This window comes from Cucurbita moschata, unplaced genomic scaffold, assembly GCF_002738365.1.
Source record: "Cucurbita moschata cultivar Rifu unplaced genomic scaffold, Cmos_1.0 Cmo_Scf00095, whole genome shotgun sequence".
In the NCBI taxonomy this organism is placed as follows: Eukaryota; Viridiplantae; Streptophyta; class Magnoliopsida; order Cucurbitales; family Cucurbitaceae; genus Cucurbita; species Cucurbita moschata.
Genome location: NW_019268611.1, coordinates 133,233 through 153,387, shown reverse-complemented (window position 1 = coordinate 153,387; position 20,155 = coordinate 133,233). Strand labels below are relative to the sequence as shown.

The 20,155-nt window shown below is 39.2% G+C and overlaps 1 protein-coding gene across 4 annotated transcripts; it reads right to left on the bottom strand.

Annotated features, from left to right (window-relative positions):
• Nucleotides 1-2,700: 2,700 nt before the first annotated feature.
• On the bottom strand, nucleotides 2,701-15,641 carry LOC111439469 (U-box domain-containing protein 4-like). Of its 4 annotated transcripts, none has more exons than XM_023077139.1 (7): nucleotides 15,306-15,641; nucleotides 14,144-14,263; nucleotides 9,256-10,540; nucleotides 5,678-5,958; nucleotides 5,455-5,571; nucleotides 3,243-5,279; nucleotides 2,701-3,125 (listed from the first exon to the last, which is right to left on the bottom strand). In XM_023077139.1, exons 3-7 carry the CDS (start codon nucleotides 9,452-9,454, stop codon nucleotides 3,066-3,068), a joined length of 2,694 nt encoding a protein of 897 aa, XP_022932907.1. In that variant the 5' UTR covers nucleotides 9,455-10,540; nucleotides 14,144-14,263; nucleotides 15,306-15,641; the 3' UTR covers nucleotides 2,701-3,065. The 4 variants fall into 4 exon arrangements, with proteins under 4 accessions (XP_022932907.1, XP_022932908.1, XP_022932909.1 ...); XM_023077140.1 differs by having other exon boundaries at nucleotides 14,155-14,263; XM_023077141.1 differs by lacking the exon at nucleotides 9,256-10,540 and having other exon boundaries at nucleotides 15,306-15,639.
• Between the last annotated feature and the right edge of the window lie 4,514 nt (nucleotides 15,642-20,155).

Here is a 20,155-nt window from a genome sequence, read left to right as displayed (position 1 = left end):
TTGAGACGTAAGAACCAAGAGCAAACCAAAAGAATGGAGAAGGAAAAGGCCAAAGAAAGAGGGTGGGTTATGGGATAGCCAATTTTAGATTTTTGAAAACCTATCAATTAATTCCTTTTCCATTGTAAAAAACAGAGCAAGAGCAGAGCAAGAGTTACCGAGTTAAAAAGTACAGTCTAATAGAAAAGGGCTTTTCAGAATTTCTTTGTCTCCTTGTCTCTCCCCTCTCGACATCTCCTTCACATCTTCGTGAGTGTTATTTTAACAAGTTAGTTTCAGAGCGAGCGTTTATTTCTACAAATTGGTATCAGAGCAGATTGTTATTTTCTACAAATTAGTATCGGAGCGAATTTTGTTTCAACAGAAACCATATATATACCCGGTGCTTCCAAGATGTACTCTCTCCATTCTCTGTATTCTCTCTTGTTGTACATACTGAAGTTATCAATAAAACCTTTAGCCAATATTTCTCCTTGAATTTTCTCTCTCCTATTCTTTGTATTCATCTTGATCGAGTATGTGCGTTGTTGAGCGATCCTAACACGTTTCTCGTCATTTTCCTTCAGTTCTTCGTCGTTTCTCCTTCCTCTTCACCTCCCACGTGTTATTATGGATTGTAAACACCTATAACACATAGATCTGTGAGGGGCTGACCAATTCGAAATTCAAATCATCTTTTCTAACAACGAATCACATTGCTAAGGCGTGAAAGCTTACCTTCTTCGTGTGTATAGTCCTCGGTGATCCCTTTTGTGGTGTGAGTAGGTTGTTTCAACGTTGGATATGTGGGGTTTCTTTGCAGGTGGTTTTTGAGAAGGTTGAGGACCATTTTGGCGTTGTTTTGGTGAGTCGTGGGGATCGGGGAGAGTGTGTTCGAGAGGTATGCGAGAATTCCAGGAGTTCATGTCTCTAGATCATCTTTGAGGTTCATCTTTAGATCATCATCTACTCAAAAATTGTAACGATCTTAGAATAAATGTTGACTTTATTTTAGAGTGATTAAATAACATTTTTTTTCCCTTAAAGTTCATTAAAGCTCACAATGATAAATATAAAAGTTCCTTTATTGTCTCATTACATGATGATGGAAAATGATATATTGATGTATAATGGTTTGAAGGATTCCATGAAAAAGGTAGTTGAAATGTGACTTGTTGAAAAAGTTAAAAATGGAAAATGTTTTGCCTTCTAACACTTGTATCTTCTATGGATAAAAATTTGAGATTAAGTAAAGATGATGTTGGAGACTTGATGTACTTACCATAATGAGACCTAATATGTTATTTATTGTAAGTATGTGATGTAGATCTATGACAACCCCAAACACAAAGTCATTCGGAGCATATAAACTTGTGACACAATTCAAAATTTGTATTGATTGAATATTGTGATAGTGATTGGGTGGTAATGTTGATGATAAAAAAAGTACATCAGATTACGTTCTTAATGTTGGTTGAGGTGTTTTTACGTACTTTTACATAGGGTTTAAAGAAACCACTCATTACTTTTTTTGCTATGATTGAAGTAGAGTATATCTCATTATCTACTACCGGATGGTTGAAAGAATTGAAATATACTAACATTACTAAAGAATTCAACTTTTTATGGACGAAACAAACATATTATAATCAAATATCATTTCATTAGAGACTTCTAGCTTGAGGAACTACTTAAGTCTAGATTAAGGGATAGACACATGTTGAATGCATGAATAGTTTAATACGTTGATCGGTATGTACATTAATGTATGCTGATCGGTATGTACATTAATGTATGCTGATGTATTGGTGAAAAGTTACATACCAATGTCTTTTAATATATTTTCCTATTAGTATAAACTGAAATCATATGAAAAAAAAAAAAAAACACATACAAGTTTTTGTTTATCTTATGTTGACATGAATAAGAATATAATTTCTCTTTCTAACTATTAGCTTTAAAAATTGGAGGAGGAAAGAGTTGAGCTAAGGAAAGGAAGAATCGAGCTCTCTTAGTCCTTTAAACATAACGGACACCTTGCATATCACCCCTATGCGACATTTAGGACCTTCCAATTTTCGACTAAAGATGAGTAATTAAGGGAGTTCATTGTTTCCTCGTTGTAGAATCAACCTAGATTTTTCAACAACCTACTGAGTGACTAGAATCACACAAACATGGACGATTGTCAAGTTATTAGGAGTCTGAATTGTGCCAGTCTAATTTAACTTATAAACCTTTACGAGAGAAAAGGTATAACTAACATATATTTTTACTTTAACAAATATTGTTGGATTTATTCAATTACATTAAAATATTTAAATTATCTATAAAAATATAAACAGAGAAAACAATTGGTAAAGAACTCGATCCCTAAGAATTTTTATGGAAAATCTTCGCTTCGATCTCGTGTAAAAATAGATGAAGGATTTCATGAAGACAAGAATTGAAAAAGGCGACGAGGACTGGGACAAAGGAGCCTCACCTCGTACACATCTTTACGCAATGAAGTATTTCGAATAAGTTCACTATATAAATAAATGATCAGCTCATGATAGCATGTTAAATGATCAAACCATCACACTCCAAACATATTATATGATATGTGCATGTAATAACAGATTACCTTTGCACGTAACACTCCTATCCAAAACCTCTAAGCAGATGTTTTCTTTTAAATAACAAATGGAGCTTTCACCCAGAAGAATCAACACAAGGACATACCAAAAACAAGTCCATGGAAGAAGCCCACAGCTGCCTGAAACGTGCAAGACGATGTTAGAACTGCATTGCAACACATCGAACACGAAATTGGCATTACACATCATGTAGATCCTTGTTCGTCGCGAGGGATCGACATGAAATAATAATTAATTCATGAACTAGAACATGATATTTTACAGAACCTAATCCAATCTAAAGTAATTTTTAACTTTTGGGAAACATACCGTGCAAAAAAATGAAGCAACCAGAAATACCTTCACATGCATATATTATTTGTTTGATTAGATGAACATGAATATCTTCATACATCTCTTCTCTTTCACAAACCTCATATGGCGTTTAAGATCGTCGTATAAAAATATTTACCCCCTTCCCGAATTCCCATGTCTCTGGCTTCTGAAATGGCTAAGAAGCGCTTGAGCCTGCGATTACCCAAATAATTAGTTAATGTACCCTCTAAGACGACTCTAGTAAGTCCTTAAATTTTAACCATAAGATATTGAAGAGAAGATTAAGCAATAAGGGCAGATTTGATGTACCTTTTCTTTGGCTCTAGCAGTGCCAGATTGAGACAATGCCACTAAAGGTGGCACGGCTCCTTCTTGGAGCACCATACTGCAATGTCTACTGCTTGTTGTGCAAAGCTGCAATAATGCTGCTGCTGCATTTTCCTTTCCTCTCCCAGAACCCAACTCGACGACCTCGACAAGAACAGGAATTCCACCTTCCTGACCAATTGCAGACCGACCCTCGGGAATCGTGGTGAGATTTGCCAACACAGCAACAGCCTTGTCAACCATTCCTGCAGCTGGGTCCATCAACTCCACAAGATGCCTCACAGCTCCAGCTTGTACGATTCTAGCCTTGTTCTCGTGGAATATCGACAAATTAAACAAAGCTGTAGCTGCATCCTTCTTTCCCCTTGGAGTTCCATTACCCAGTAATTCAACTAGAGGTCCTATTGCTCCAGACCTTCCAATTTTGACCTTGTTCTCTTCAATCACTGAGAGGCTAAAAAGAGTTGCTGCTGAGTTCTCCTTTGCTTCTGGGCTCCCAGTTTTAAGAACATGAATCAATGGTTCAATTGCATTAGCCTGGGCGATGACATTTTTGTTATTATCATTGATCGATAAGTTTAGAAGAGCTGTCACAGCATTCTCCTGTAGCTTCGAGTCTGCAGACAGGAGCAAATCAACCAAATATTCGATGGCCCCGGATTGAGCGATCACTATTCGATTATCCATGTTATGTCTGGCCAGTAGCCGTAGTTCAGCCGTAGCTCCTCTCAAAGTTTCAAGTGAACTGCTCTTTAATTCCTCTACCACCTTCTGAACTTGTGCTTCAATAGCAGAAAGATCAGGCCTCATCTCATTAGCAGACGGTGCAATCATCTTAGAAGCAAACCTCTCTGATGGTCGGAGCCACATTGTATTACCTCGAGATCTTGGGTCAGCTACTCTCGGTGGATGCTCCCGATCTGGTTCTCTGTGGTTGGTAGTCGAGGTAGCAGCCAAGGGCTCTGATTTACTCTCCCCAGCAGCATCACTGACAGATTCATTGGGTTCCCCTGAAGTTCCTTGAGAGAGATTAGTATTCGAGACTGCACTAGAGGTGGAGGCGGTCCTGTTATGACTATGAGACGGTTCATCCTCGCCACTGGTATCTGGAACATTGGCTTTAGATGGTGACGTAGACGGTTTAGCAACCAAATCATAACCATTTTCTTCCAATTTGGCCATTTGATCTTCCGAGCTTGATAGCAACAGTCTACTAACATCAATCTCACGTTCATCACCAGCATCATTTGATAAGGAATCCTCAGAGAAAGAGTGGGAGAGCAAAGAAGAACTTCCATCTCGATAGCTTACCCCAAGCGAGTTCATGTTCTTTCCTGAACCTGGAGACCTGGTTGACTGGGGGGACATCGGTTGGTAACCAGGGGAATGAGGAAAAACGGGCTCTCGATGGGTATCAGACTCAAAGTTCACAGCGAGAACAGGCGAAAGCTGGTTTAAGTTCACCGACCTCGAAGGATCAGACAATTTTACATTGTTTGTCTCACACCAGTTTGCAATCAGAGCCTTAACAGTGTAATTCGGTATAAGATTCGTGTGAACCAATGTCTGTCTAGTCTTCGGGCAAACATTGATCCCCAGATCGATCCAATTTTTAATAAATACCCGCTCGTACGTCTGCCCCGATGCTACAATAACTGGATCTGTCATCAGTTCGAGAGAAAGAGGACAGCAGAAATCAGCAGGTATTGATACAGGACTAGAATTTTGGGATTGATTTATCATAATAAACCGTTCATGCATATGGGTTACAAGAGCAACCATTTGATCAATGCCCTCAGCTTCTTCAGTATTTTCAGCTTGTTCTGCACTCTCTTTCAACTTTTCAAGTGTTACAGCCTCAATTAATATCTCCTGATTAGATCTCAAGCTCAGAAAATCTGCAAGTTTCACCAAAACATCTGAGCTGGGTGCAATGCCCTCTACTTCATTCCTTATGGCATCTTTAATAACAGAAGACATTTCTTCCTTTCCAAAATGCTTAATTTTTTGGACGCAGTGCTGCAATAATTAGTGATGCAGATAAAACATTACCCCAACAGAAAGAGGAAAAATAGATGCTGCCCACAGGCTTTCACCTTCATAACGTTTATACTCCATAGTAAAAACCGAGCGAAAAAGACAATGAGTGAATAAGCTCGCAAAAGTCGAAACGTAAATCTTAAATCAGTATTACCTCAAGAGATGATGAACTCAATTCCTCCGGAAGATTTTCATTTGAAGACTGAAAAAGCTGGAATATATCTAAGCAAGATTTCCCAATCTTTGATATCAATGCTTCACTTTGCAATACCTTTGATCATACCCAAAGATAGGGAAGTAAAGAGGGAGACAGAGAGACAGATATAAGGATAAGGTATTCATAAAAAATAATAATAATAAGGAAAAGTGTAACTTACAAAGTATACTTTACTCGACAACGGTTGCCAATTTTCGAAGAGCGCCCTTAGTTCATCAATTGAATGATCGAGTTCTTCAAACGCCTTAGTAAGCTCTTCATCGGAAGCTATATCTGAATCAACAACTGCATCTAGTATTGGTCTCAATAGTTTGAAGATCCCTTCTATTTTGTGGAAGTACTTCAGAGTTGGTTGTAAATTTATGAAGTCAGTAGATGAAAGTTGAAGAAATGATGAAATATGTCTGAGAAGTACTTTGAGTAATGATACCCCCATTGCACCTGCATCAATATGTGGAACAAAAACGTATTAAAAGCCGAAAATACTCTCGAAACACTTGGTTTCTTGTTATCTCGTAGTTCTGATATCGTTTATCTTACAATGCATTTGGGCTCTATCATCACGTAACTCGAAAGTGGCTTTGTTCATCTTAACTATGCCAGAGACCCAGAAAAAGTCATCCTATGCAGCCAATATCAATATCAAATCAGAACAACGTAGTGATATCAAATCAAAACAGGCTAACTAAGAAGACAAGTAACTAGGAATTTATAAACGTGCTAAAAGCCAAAGACCATCAACTGATTTTCCTAGTCCCTCCTTCCCTCTCTTTGTGCGATTTTAACCGAAGCTCCATCATGCGATTTCAACCAAACAATCAAACAAGATAGTCGCTCTCTTAACGTAATTACCCATAAAGTAGATAAGTCAAGCATCCTCTAGCAATAATAATGGCCAAATCCACAAAGCCTTACTCCTATTCCTCACATTCCAAATACTCAACCAACCATAAGTAACAGGCCAGCGACTACTTCTCTAGCCAAGTGACTTGCCACATCTAAACTTTGCCTTTCGCAAAACCCTTTATCTTCTTTTCTATCTTCCTATTTCCTCACAATAATCTTAGTGATGGGAGGCATAGAAAGAAAGTGGGAAGATCAGAAAGAATAGCTTAAGCTAGAGAGCCTTTCTTTCTTAGAAAAAGGTTTATTTCCAGTAGGAAAAGCTCGATTGAATCACTCAAAAAAATTTGAGCCTTTCTTTCCAATTTGGCTCCCTTTTTTTTTCTTGTTGCAGGCTCCTTTTCTTTTGTTGGTCCTTCTTTTCTGACCCTTTTGTGGCTTTTCGATATTCCTCCACTTTTCTCATGGAAAAAAGAGATCGAGAAGGGTTTACTACCAAAACCATTCAACTCTTCTTTAAGAATAATATCCAGCACAAGCTTGGAAATGAAGAAAGATCAGATTTCAGGAAGATACTTCCGACTGAGCCGCGGGGGAGTCACGCTGCAGGTGTGCCACGTGATACAATCAGAGGCCGAAGCGTGTGCAGGCGGCTTCGAGCCGAGGTGCCGTAAGCGGATCGTGCGCAGGTATGCAAGTCAAGGTGCTAGGCTGCTGCAAGTTGGGTAAGGCGCGCGGTTGGTTTTGGGCTGCAAGCGCTGGAATTGGGCCGAAGCAATGGGTTGAGCCTCGGGTACTCGGCAATCGATCGGGCTGCAGGCGCTTAGTTGGACTGCTGCAGACATGGGCCGAAGGCGTGTTTGGTTGTTGGACTGGGCTGCTGGTCGTTGGGTTGAGGGTTGTGGATGTCCATTGGGCTTGCTGTTAGCTGACTCAGTATTTTATTTAGTCTGGGATCCTCTTATTGTGAATCTATAATCCTTTATTTGAGCGTGGGTTGAACTGTGAGTCGGGCCATCTATGCTATAACCCTCTCAATCACTACAACTATGTGAGCTCACTTGAAATCCTCTTGTACTTGTGGTTTCCTTGTGATAAGGGCCGACAAGTGCGTCGTTTTACGACTTAGGGCATCTACGACCATATTTGTCTTTCCAGGGTGGTACTAGATATCTATATCGTAGTCCTTCACTAATTTCAACCACCTTCGTTGTCTCATTTTCAGTTCTTTTTAGGTGAAGAAGTATTTTAGGCTTCTATGGTCGGTGTAGATTTGAGTCTTTTTTCCATACAAGTAGTGTTGTTGCCAAATCTTTAATGCGAATACTACTACAGCCAATTCTAGATCATGCGTAGGATAGTTTTTCTCATATTCTTTCAATTGGCGTGACACGTACGTAACAACTTTATCGTGTTGCATCAATACACACCCTAATCCCTTTCTGGATGCATCGCTATAGATTACATATCCCTCTGAACTTTCTGGGACTGTGAGCACCGAAAGCTGACACTAGCCTTTGTTTTAGGTCTTAGAAACTGACCTCACATGCGTCATTCCATACAAAAAGTACGCCCTTTCCTGTCAATTGTGTAAAAGGCGAGGCTATTCAAGCAAGGCCTTGGACAAATCTTCGATAGTAGCTTGCTGACCCCAAGAAACTTCGTACCTCTGTAACCGTAGTTGGGCGTTCCCATTTAGTGACAATTTCTATCTTAGTAGGGTCCACTGAAATCTCATCATTAGATACTAAGTGTCCTAAGAATGAGACTTGTCGTAGCCAAAATTCACATTTGGAGAATTTGGCGTACAACTTGTTCTCCCTTAAGATAGTTAGGACTTTTCGGAAGTGTTCCTGGTGTTCTTGATCCATTTTCGAGTATATTAGGATGTCGTCTATGAACACAATAACAAACGCATCTAGACACTCCTTAAATACCCGATTCATTAATTCCATGAACACAGCTGGGGCGTTGGTGAGGCCAAATGACATCACTACAAACTCATAGTGGCCATATCATGTTCGAAAAGTTGTTTTCAGTACATCTCCTTCCATAATCTTAATCTAGTGATAGCCTGATCGAAGGTCTATCTTAGAAAATATCATCGTCTCTCGGAATTGGTTGAATAAGTCCTCGATGCGAGGGAGTGGGTATTTGTTTTTTATTGTTCTCTTGTTTAGCTCGCATAGTCAATACATAGGCGCATCGAGCTGTCTTTCTTTTCACAAACAACATCGGCACACCCCAAGGAGATACGCTAGGTCGGATGAAATCCTTGTCTAGAAGGTTTTATAGTTGTATTTTTAGTTCTTTTAATTCCGTTGGAGTCAATCTAGTTCCTGGTTCGAGTTCTATCCCAAAGTCTACAACTCGTGAAGGAGGAATTCCTGGTAAATCCTCGGGGGAGATATCCGGGAATTCGTTTACTATGGGTATTGTATCCATCGTTTTCTCCTTTCCTTTTACGTCTACTACACAGGCTAGTATAGCCCACCCTCCTTGTTGTACCAAGCGTTTGGTTTTCATCATCAACACTATCTTTGGGGTAGTTCCTGTGCAGGTTCCTTTATACTTAAAATTGTGTTTGGTTGGTGGCAAAAATATGACTTCCTTCAAGTGGCAATCTATCTATCATTGGCATAGTTCTCAACTAACCCGTCAATTCCTAATGTAACATGAAAATCTATCATACTCACTACTTTCAGGTCTAGCTTATTGTTCGTCCATCTCTACTATTTGTCCATCTTTTATCCTATTCTCAGTAACTAAATCTACCCCTGCTGGGTGGGTTCCATTGTGAATCCTGTTTGACTAACAAAAGGCATGGATATAAAGGAATGCGTAGAACCAAAATCAATAACGTTAATGCATAATGTTCCAATATAGATAGCGTACCTGTTACCACGGTGTTAGATGTTCCAGCGTCTCTACTAGTAGATGCATGTGTCTTTGCCTGCGAGAAGGTCTGCACAGTTCGCTCGCCACTATCTAGAGCTCTGGGTGATTCTACTGGATTCTTGGTACCCTCCCCAGTACAATATTTGGCGGTGTGACCTTCATAACCACATCTGAAACATATCCTCGAACCTGCCATACATTTACCCTAATGCTCCTTCCCGCATTCGCGACATTGAGGCTTCTCACATTTTTGACCCCTATCTCTATCCATGGGTGTCAATCTACATGTTGGGTAGGACGTCTATCATCATATCGAGTCCTTCACGCCGATGGTCGATCGTCTGTCTTTCTAGGTTCATACAGGCGTTTCCTTCCAAAAGTGACTACTGGTTCCCGACGTCTTTCTTCTTGAGGCTTTTCCAAGACTTCGGCTATTTTTAGTGCCTCCTCATATTCCTTTGGGTCTATGACTTCTACTATGCTGCGGATATTCGAGTCTAGGCCCAAAACAAATTTTCCGATCATCTTTTCTTCAGTGTCCACTTATAACAGCGTGAACCTTTTAGCCTCATAAATTCCCTGTCATATTGGTCCACTGAGTGTTCACCCTAAGTCAGAAGGGTGAACTCCTGTTGTATCTTAAGTCGGGCCGCCTTGGGATAATATTGCTTTAGGAAGGCCTCCTTAAACTGATCCCACGTCATGATTCCCCCTCCTAGGTTAATACTATTCTTATTGTCCATCCACCATAATTCTACGTCTTTTTGCCGCATAAATGACGCACAGAGTACCTTATAGTTGTCTAGACATTCCATTGATAGAAAAATGGTTTCTATGGATAAAATCCACATCTGGGCTTCTGTTGGATCTCCCGTAAAACTAGTGAATGGGCACGGATCGAGCTCCTTGAAGTCCTCTAGCAAGTCTACTCCACCACTAGTAGATTGTGACTTGTTAGCTTGTTGAATGACCATCATGGCATGCATCATGGCCTGAAATGACCCCCACATCAGATTAGTAGTGAGATCTATTCCAACCACGGGTGCCGCTGGAGGTCGTGCAACTTGTGGTGGTACAGCTTGAGGCGGCGCAGTAGTAGGATCTATTCCAGCCGTTGGTGCCGCTGGAGGTGGGTGCAGCTTGAGGCGGCGCAGCTGCATCCGTCCTAGTTACTGACCTTTCTCGAGGTAGGCTCTCTTCAGCCTCACATCTTCCTCTACCTCTAATAAGGGGTCATCCCCTTCCTCGTCTTCCTCTTCCACGTCCTCTGGGCGACATGGTTCTAGAAACCAAGATAATTCTATTTAAGTTTGTTGTTTACTAACAATACAATATCATATTATACATCAAAATTCATATAGTATAGCAAGCATATAATAGCGACATTAAATCAAACATCATGCTATAACATATAATATAATTAAAGTTCACCAATTTACATGCTACACAACATTTGATACTTAGAGCCAATCACAATAAATGCTACATAACATTTCTTATCTTATGCATGGCGTACCAGTACAAGGCATCGACGATTGGAGCATGGAACATGTCAAGCCTACGAGGAGCATGGAACATGTCAAGCCTACATCGTAGGCTAGTCTACAAGATCTATAACCTAGAGCTATGATCCAAACATTATATTCTATTCTCTAAAATTGATGCTCCATTGCATCAAGTCATCTTTCTTCTTGACACTAAACCTTGACGCATCCAAAGGAAGTACGCTAGGGCATATAAAGCCTTTGCCCAGTAAGTCTTGTAATTGCATCTTAAGTTCCTTTAATCTTGCTAGTGCCCCAACGATAAGGGCTTTCGAAATGGGTCCAATTCCCGATTCAAGGATGGGGTATTCTTGGTAGGTCTTTCCTAGTGTCAGAGCTAGACACCAAGCGATGTGCCAGTGGGGAGGTTGAGTCCCGAAGCTGTGGACACGAGACGGTATGCCAGCAAGGACGTTGGGCCCCGAAGGGAGGTGGATTGTGAGATCCCACATCGGTCAGGAAGGAGAACAAAACATTCTTTATAAGAGTGCGGAAACCTCTCCCTAGCATACGCGTTTTAGAAACTTTGAGGGGAAGCCCGAAAGGGAAAACTAAAAAAGGACAATATTGGCTAGGGGTGAGCTTGGACCGTTACAAATAACTGTAACGACCCTAGATGTCCATTAATCTAAAGTCGCTACTGTCATCATCATCTATAGTCATACGCAGAATTAAACATTTAAAACTTCATCTTAAAACACTGGCATGGACTTACGTGTTCGAAAGCATTTTTAAAATGACACAACGAAATACTAATTGAAATAAATAAGTGTTAAAATGAAAAACACCCTATTCTAACCTAAGTCTAAGAAAACAAGGAAGCGTAGACTGTTCGTCCTCTACAACTGGGTAGGAATGGTACTAGGTTGCAGATGGCTCCGCTGAGTTGCGTGAGGAAGTTGGGCTGTGGGTTGTGGGATCACAGGTTGCCCAAGTTTGACCCAACCCAACATGTTGTCTTCTTCGCCCGAATTCACACATTTTCTAGATCTCCTCTCTCTTCTGGCGGCCGTATTCTGACGTTCTTCTCCCCGATATCTGATCAATAAAACACCGTACCGATCTGCCTTCCATCTTCACGATGTCATAGGACCATTTAATTGCCTAAAACATAGATCCATTGATTATAGTCTCCATGGGTTTGAACTTTGCCGAAGACAAGATGAAAAACCAACGTTTTGCTTCCTACGTACCTGAAGATGTCACTGTCTTGTCCCTACTTATGCGCATACACCGGAGGATCATCATGTCTTGTCGACGTCGTGCTCGTCGGAAAACCAAAAACCAACTCTTCGTCGGAAAACAAAGCATAAGGCCTTTTTTCTTCTTTTTGATAAAAGACTAACTTGCATTGAGAAGAATTAAAAAAAAAAATACAAGAGATGCAAAAAAAAACAAAGTCCACAAAAGGGAGCAGCCCTCAAGAAAGGGACTCCCATCAAGAAAAATAAGACCTAGCAAATAATTATAGAAAGATTTTGTCACCACGCCGAGAGAGAAAGATGGAACCTCCCATCAAGGCTAGATCAAGACTAGGAGAGATGATTCACAGGATGAGAAGAAATTGAATCCATACACTCCACCCAGCTTGACTAAAAATCTCGAAAGGGCTTTTAAAATCTACTGTTCATCTTCCTTCACATACCCCCAAACAAAGTGCACACCCCGGCTTGTCATAAAAAACCTCCCTTCTCTCAAAACGACAAATGGAAGAGGAACTCCTCGATCATAACACAATTAAACTCTATGTCAAGCAAGCTGAATGTTGACCACGCCAAAGAAGTGATTCCAAACAAACAATGCATAGTCACAACTCCAAAATAAATGATCCACATCTACCTTCGAACTAGGACAAAGGATACAACAGAAAGGCCCAACCAAAAATGGTACCGTCCTCGAGGGTATACCAAGAGTATTAATTCTCATATAGATACCTTGTCAGACAAAGAACTCCCCTAAACAAAGCATAAAGCCTCATGAGTTTGGAGTTCCAGACTAACTTGTCCGGAATGTTCTTCCTTAAAAATTCATCCAAAAAGTACGGCTTCCTCGATCTTGGATGCTTCTACCGTGGGTGAAAAGTTCATCTCGATAACATCTACAGTAATACCTCTTCATTTTAAGCAACATGTCAATTTTCAACCCATTCTTTAAAAATTGACAAAAAGGTTCTTTTACCCCATAAATATCCAAGCAACCACAATCATACCCAGCAAATAGTACCATAAGCGTGAATTGTTCTCAAGGGGTGCCATTGTATCATAAGGAGTGCCAGCACTATTACAATGTTTTTTATAAAAATAATCAAACCTAGGAGAACTCAATTTCATGCGACCAAGTCGTGACTCAAAAGATATCGGGCACATGTACAATCATGGACTACAAAGGATGTATTGGATCCATCAAGGACATTAAGACTTGACTGTTAAGTGCCTCTGCCTCAAACGAATAGATTTCATACACAGATCTTACCATGTCATCAAAATTAAGGCATCCTGGTTTATAGCATTTATTTGTTGGGAACTGGATCTGATCTATAAGATCAGAGAGGGGGGAAAAAAAACTTCAATTTCCAAAGCTAGGGTAAGATAAGATGAGTAAGAAATTAACCCAATAATAACAAGACGAAACTACACGATAATGGCACATTGCCACGATCAGTAAGAAAGGCACTTGTGGTAATGAGGATGCAGAAGAAATTCCGTACATTAAACCAGTTGTCGAGAAATAGAGCCTCATATCTTAGCTTAACCAGGTTGGACAAGAATCTTCAGGTAAGGTAGCGAGTCGGAAATACTAAAAGTTTATACTATCTATTTGTCCACTAGGAGTGTTTGTAATTCTAAGCTCCAACTATTCTCAATGCTTGCATTGGCTAGATTATATTTGAAAGGTCTATGATGGGCAAGTTGTTCATAAGGATGGAAAGAACACACAAGCATTTTGTTGTTAGCTCCTTCCACAAGTCCCGACCGCTAACATTCCAAGAATAATCATACAATATCTTATGACCCGCCAGCTAGGTGAGGTGGCTTTTGTCAAAGTCGATGGAGGATACTACGTTGTTCAACTCCCTCAAGCCACGAGTTGGCTCTTCTTCTTGGATGGGATAGGCAACACAATAACCAAAAATTTTCATTAGGACCTTAGACAAGCTTAAACACTTATTAAAAATTACATAAACAGCTTCCTTAAAGAGAAGTTAAAAATTATCATCAGCATTATACCCTATGGCTATTTATATGAGGAAAAAGAGAAGCTATTAGATCATTAATTCAACACATTCAAAGCGTAATAAATAACCATCCTCCAAACACGGGATAACTAGGGGATGAGAGTACCTTGTTCTTACAATGGAGTTACAACTTCAATCAGTAGACCGAACTTTCTTGCATAACTGATCCCGGAAAAGCTTATATATCTCTGTTACAGAGAAGATTCATAACCCATGAACACTGATCCTGCCACACATAAACATATAGAACAAATACAATAAGAAACTTGAAATCAATACAAAACCACGACAGACTAAAGCAAGGAGGTGAAAGTAGAGTCCATCCAAGTCATCAAAGAGCCATAACACCAATAAGCTTTACGCATATCTCAAATTAACAATAAAATATATGGTTTTAGAAGTATACATAAGTGTTTGCAAGAAATCGGGTTCAAACAGAAGTATGTCATGCTAATGTGCCTTGGATAATCCACATCCCAGGGTCAGACGCTTATGAGCACATTGAACTATCCATGTGGCTGAGAGCCCTCACAGCTCAGGCACAACGAGCTAATAGCCCGTCGTGCGGGCCTTCCACTGGGGCCCGCTATGCCAAAAGCGAGAGAAAGCCCATCCCTCTCTTTCCTTTTTTCGCCCCTATGTCGCCACACACGGGGGGACATGGGGACATAAAAAAGGGGAGCCAATCAAACTGTTGCTTAATTTTTGGATCTTTAAAAAGTTGGCTAAACCCTATGCTCCTACCCATTTAGTAAGCATAATCTAGAGTAGAGAAACAAACCAGCTAGAAGATAAAAATTGGTATCCCCAATTAACATTTTTTTCTCCCCTTTCACTCATACTTGAACGGTTTCCAAAGAACATGGCCTTATTCTAGAGAAAAGAAATTGCACGAGGAACAAAATAAAGCTCTAATCCTGGTGCCTACTTGGGCCAAAACCAATCACTCTCTAAATCCCAAAAACATGAAGAAACCATATCGTTTCAGAGGTGAAAATGGCTTAAGACAATTAATTGATGCAAATAACACATGAACTCCAACCCACTAAATCTAGTTGCAGCAGGAGATCCTAGAAATGCTGATTCGAAATTGTAACTTGAAACAAATACCCAAATAAAAGCAGCCCTAGAACACGAAAACGGATGATCATCACAGGTCACTCCAAATACAGAATTCGAGAGAAAGAACAAAGGTTCAAAGCCATAACAACGAAATCGAAGAGAATACAAAAAGAACCCAGAAAAAGAAAACGAGTATTGAAACTTACGGATCAAACCGAGGAACAATCGGCAGAAGTGGCACCAGAAATGCAGCAAAGAAACGTAGAACAGAGATGAGAAGATGTTGGTTCAGGGGGCCTCTCTCGCGAAACCCACCACCCAGATTTCGCCTATTCCACATCCGTTTCCGTTCCATTCACCGCGGACTTTTTCATCTTCCAATTATTTTATTCATTTTAGTCGAGATGGATTAAACTTCTTCCTTGATTCTTTTCAGCCCTTTTAGTGGCCTAATTGGAATGTGGGGTCGATTTTATTCTCCTTGTTTACCATGTTCTTCATTCTTCTTCTACATATGCAAGCCAATCTTCATCTTTCTTCAATTTTACTCGGCGTTTGTGACAAAATGGGGAATAATTCAAAAGAAATGGCATCAACTCATTCTTCGACTTCGGATTAAGTGGAGTTAACGCTTTATTAGGTTTGTTAACTTCAGTTAAGTTTTTTCCTTTTAGTTTAGAGGTTTTGCTTACTCCAAGTTTTTTCTTTTTAGTTTGACCATAAATGGAGTGGTTTTAAGACCGGATTGAATCCGTCTTGAATCTTTATATTTTGTTTGAAATTATATCCGAAATTCTTACAAAAATGAAAATACATGATTAAATTGTTACAAAATAAAGTTTATGGACTATCTTCCTAAAGTTTAAGAGTTAAAAGCGCTTTTTAACTTGGATAGAATCGAACCTATTTTTATAAGAAATGTTAACCATGTTTCTGGTGGTAGAAGTAACTCTTTATGTCATCGTCATAAGTAGCATATGAGTTACTGTCTTTAATTATTAGACAACAATCATGACATGGTTAACTACGGATTAAAAATATTCTATCACAAGAATAATGATAGCATGTCGACACAAAGAAAACAACACATTATCGATACAAAACAAATAAAATGAAACATTTAAATCATCACATATCCTTTTTTAAGTTTTGTTTTTCCCCCTCTTGTACCATTTATCTTAAATAATCTTAGTTAATCTCAAATTAATTAATCAATCTATTAAGTTTTTTATTATGCAATCAAGGTCGCTATAGATTTGAGCTCTCTTTTCTCCTTTTTCTCATATATTTTAAGCATAACAACATTAAGAAAGAAATGAAGCATTCATGGTGGCATTTCAACGATGAAAATGAGATAAGTTTAAGGATGACAAAATTGGAGCCAAACATTAAGGTCACCTAACAAATTTGCCATTCATTTTCATCTCTTGATGTGAAAAGAAACACCTTGATTAGGTGAGTGGTAAAAAAAATGTTATAAAGAATCACATAGATAAAGTTAGATTGTTAAGGAAAGACAAAAAGGGACGTGTCAGTGCAACTGCAAGAAAAACCAACTGTGAGAAGAAATGAGCTAAAACACTGACATCAACTGTAAGAGGTTGTTCCATATGAACATTTTCAATAAGAATGTCATTCAGGAAAGCATTCTTGACATCAAGTTGCTAAAGTGGCCATTTATTTGTAACCGCAATAGAAAGCACAACCCGGACAATGGTAGCTTTGACAACCGGACTAAAAGTGTCAATGTAGTTGAGACCAGGAACTTAGTATAACGTTTGGCAACAAGACGAGCCTTGAAACGCTCGTTGGATCCATCAAGCAAATATTTAATGTGAAACACCCATTTAAAGCCCACAATGTTGGTGTTGGCATGGCAAGGAACCAAAGCCTAAGAGTCATTTGTTGTAAAACTCGAATTTCTTCCTCCATGGCAGCAACCCAAGCAAGATTCTTAGCCACAAATTTGAATCAATTTGGCTCAGTGGATGCATGAAGAGTAGAAAGAAGTTCAAATGAGCCCAAAATACCAAAATTTGTTGGATGACGAGTCTTGAAGATACTAGCTTTGGCTCGTGTGATCATAGGATGAGAGCCTAAAGAAGAAGAGGAATCAGCAATAGATTTAATAGAAGTCGGATCAGAAGTCGAGGGTGGCAAATAGGAACCTACAAGAGAAGTTTCAACCTACACAAACTCATCCACAAGGTCAAAACAAATATCACACGAGGATGAACTAGCTCGAGAAATGTGCGGTGATGAAGTGGTAGGGGGGATGAATCAATATGGTAAAGATGCGGTTCCAAGAAATTTGAAATATGAAGAGAGGAAAGAGGTTGGGCTTGGGAGCTAGGAACAACAGGAAAGTGAGTTTCATCAAATTGAACATGGCGAGTGATGTATAACTTAGTGGTGGTGGGATCAAGACAACGAAAACCTTTATGAGCAGGACTATAACCTCAAAAAAAAATGCAAGGAATGTTGCAGGAAGAAAGCTTGTTAGGCATTTAATCACGCAAGTAAGGATAAACACGACAACCAAAGGGATGAAAATTGTCATAATGTAGAGAGTAGCCATAAAGGAGTTCAAAGGGTGACTTACCTCCAAGAAGTGAAGTAGATAACCGGTTGATAATATAAACTGCAGTGCTGAAGGCATTAACCCAGAAATGAAGAGAAAGATAGGAGTGAAAGAGAAGGACCAAGCCAGTTTCAGTCACATACGATGTTTTCTCTCAACACAACCATTTTGAGCAGGTGTATATGATGGTGGATGCCAGAAGTACGTAAGCGAGTTTTGAAACAAGTGCTAGTAAAGTCTGCACCTCCATCGCTTTGAAAAACCTTGATACAAGCATAATATTGATTTTCCACAAATTTTTGAAATTGAAGAAAAATATCATAGAAATCATATTTAAATTTCAAAAAGGTAAAGTCAAGTGAATTGAGAATAATCATCAATAAAAATAACATAGTAAAGCAAATCCGAAGTGGATTTGACAAGGGAAGGACCCCAAAGATATGAATAAGATCTAACACATGAGACGACCTATGTTCATTGTGGGAATAAGACAATGATGACTTTTTGCAAGTTGACAAGTACTACGTAGTGATGGAGAAGGCAATAAAGACGTAAGAGAAAGATGACCTTTTTTTTATTTAAAAAAGAAATAACAAAATGATTGACATGACAAATCATATGAAGCATGTAAAGATTTTTTTTTTCTAAGGGCATAATAAAGGCAGAGCTGACGCGCTCTAGCACATATAGCCCTCCATCCCTTTTACCGATTGCCACTACCCTTCCTGTTTGACGATTTTGGTTAGTAAGAAGATTATTAGTAAATGTAACGGAGAGAAAAATCATACGTTAATTTACTAATTGAAAGAAGATTTTTAGTGACATGAGGGACAACCAAGACATCTAATAAGTGAATATTTGGAACAGGAGAAAGAGTATCAGTGTGGGTAAATGGGTAGGGATGCATCGTTTTCATACGATCACAGTCCTTACCCGTGTAATTTTTAGACTAATCCAAAATAGATGGGTCGACGGTCATATGGGCCGAAACCCTAGTGTTCAAAAACCAATCAGCAGCATCGGGTCCAGCAATAGAATAAGACGTGTTGAAGGCTTCATAAAGGTGAGCATGAGCAAAATTAGACTGAACATACTATTGGTTGTAGCAGTCAGCATAATGGCCCTCCATGCGGCATACTGGCTGCGAGGTGGTCGATGACCCTAACCTGAGTGGGTTCGTCCTCAATTCGAAGAGTTATTTTTGTGGGAATGAGAACGACCTCGTTGGTTGCTAGAGGAAGTAAGGTGTTTTTCATGGGTGTGACCACGATTAGTGGTTGTGAATGTCGTAAGAGTGGAGTCAGAAGACTCAAGGGAGCGGTGAAACAACTCAAAACTTTCAACTTTAGAGACTAAATCTGCAAAACAGGGGAGAGGAGTGAGAGACATCTGAGCAATAGAAAAAGTTAAAGAATCGGTGTCGAGTCCCTGAAAGAACCAGTGCACTTAATCAATGTCCTCGACAGGTCTACCAATGGCATGATGTTGGTCACAAATTGTTTTGAAGGTAGGAGCATACTCAGCAACAGGTTTGGTGCCGCGTTTCATCAACTGCAAGTCGTCCTTGAGTCTCAATTCATGAGCTTTCAAATGATGGTTGAACGTAGTTTCCAACGCAAGCTAAACGTCACGTGTAGTGGAGAGACCAATGACAATATCAATGGCTTCCTCAGTGAGAGAGGAGAGTAGGAGACGAAAAAGTCATTGATCGGCTGCTTTTCACGCTAAATATTTGGTGTTGAGTGTTGAGGAGGTTTCTAGTTCAAAGTGAGGTGGTGGAACCATAGTTTCATCAACATAGCCTAGCATGTCTTGACTATCAAGGAGAGGGAGAAGTTGGCTTTTCTAAAGAAGATAATAGGTGGAAGAAAGTTTGATGGTGATCATATGGATTAGAGTATTGAAAGGAAGAAGATGATAAGAGGATTTAGAAGCCATAGAGAAGAAAGGATCAGAGTTGTTAAACCGAAGAGCTCTTATACCATGAGAATATTTGCTAAAACCACCGCTCCTAAATGGTGGTAAAAGTTCTTTATTTATAATCATTTACAGAATAAAGAGTTATTGTAAATTACAAATGATATGGAAAAAACAATAAGTGGACACAACATATTATCAGTAGGTTCGATTTTTTTTTTATTATTTATTTATTATCTTTTGCAATTATCTAGATTTTAGAATCATTTTTTAGTTATAGAAAATCGGATCAATAGCACTTTTTTTAAAAGAAAAAAAAAACAATCAATAAGAATTGACAAAAAACAATTGAGAACATAATTGAAAGAAAAACAGAGTAAAAACATAGAGAAAGAAAATGGACCCATATATATACTCCTTAGACAGTGCTTTCAAAATGTACTCTCTTCATTCTATGTATTCTCTATTAGTATATATGAAGTCATCCATACAAATCTTTTAACCAATATTTCTGCTTGCATTTTCTCTCTCCTTTTTTTTTTTTTTTTTTTTTTTGTT

Bases quoted from the DNA above. Each gene is read 5' to 3' on its own strand.
- LOC111439469 (XM_023077139.1), bottom strand. From the start codon at position 9,454: ATGGCAGGTTCGAGGATATGTTTCAGATGTGGTTATGAAGGTCACACC. The intron at 5,572-5,677 runs GTAAGTTACACT...GTATGATCAAAG, and splicing joins TGTCGAGTAAAGTATACTTT to GTATTGCAAAGTGAAGCATT. The intron at 5,280-5,454 runs GTAATACTGATT...TAATTATTGCAG, and splicing joins TGAGTTCATCATCTCTTGAG to CACTGCGTCCAAAAAATTAA.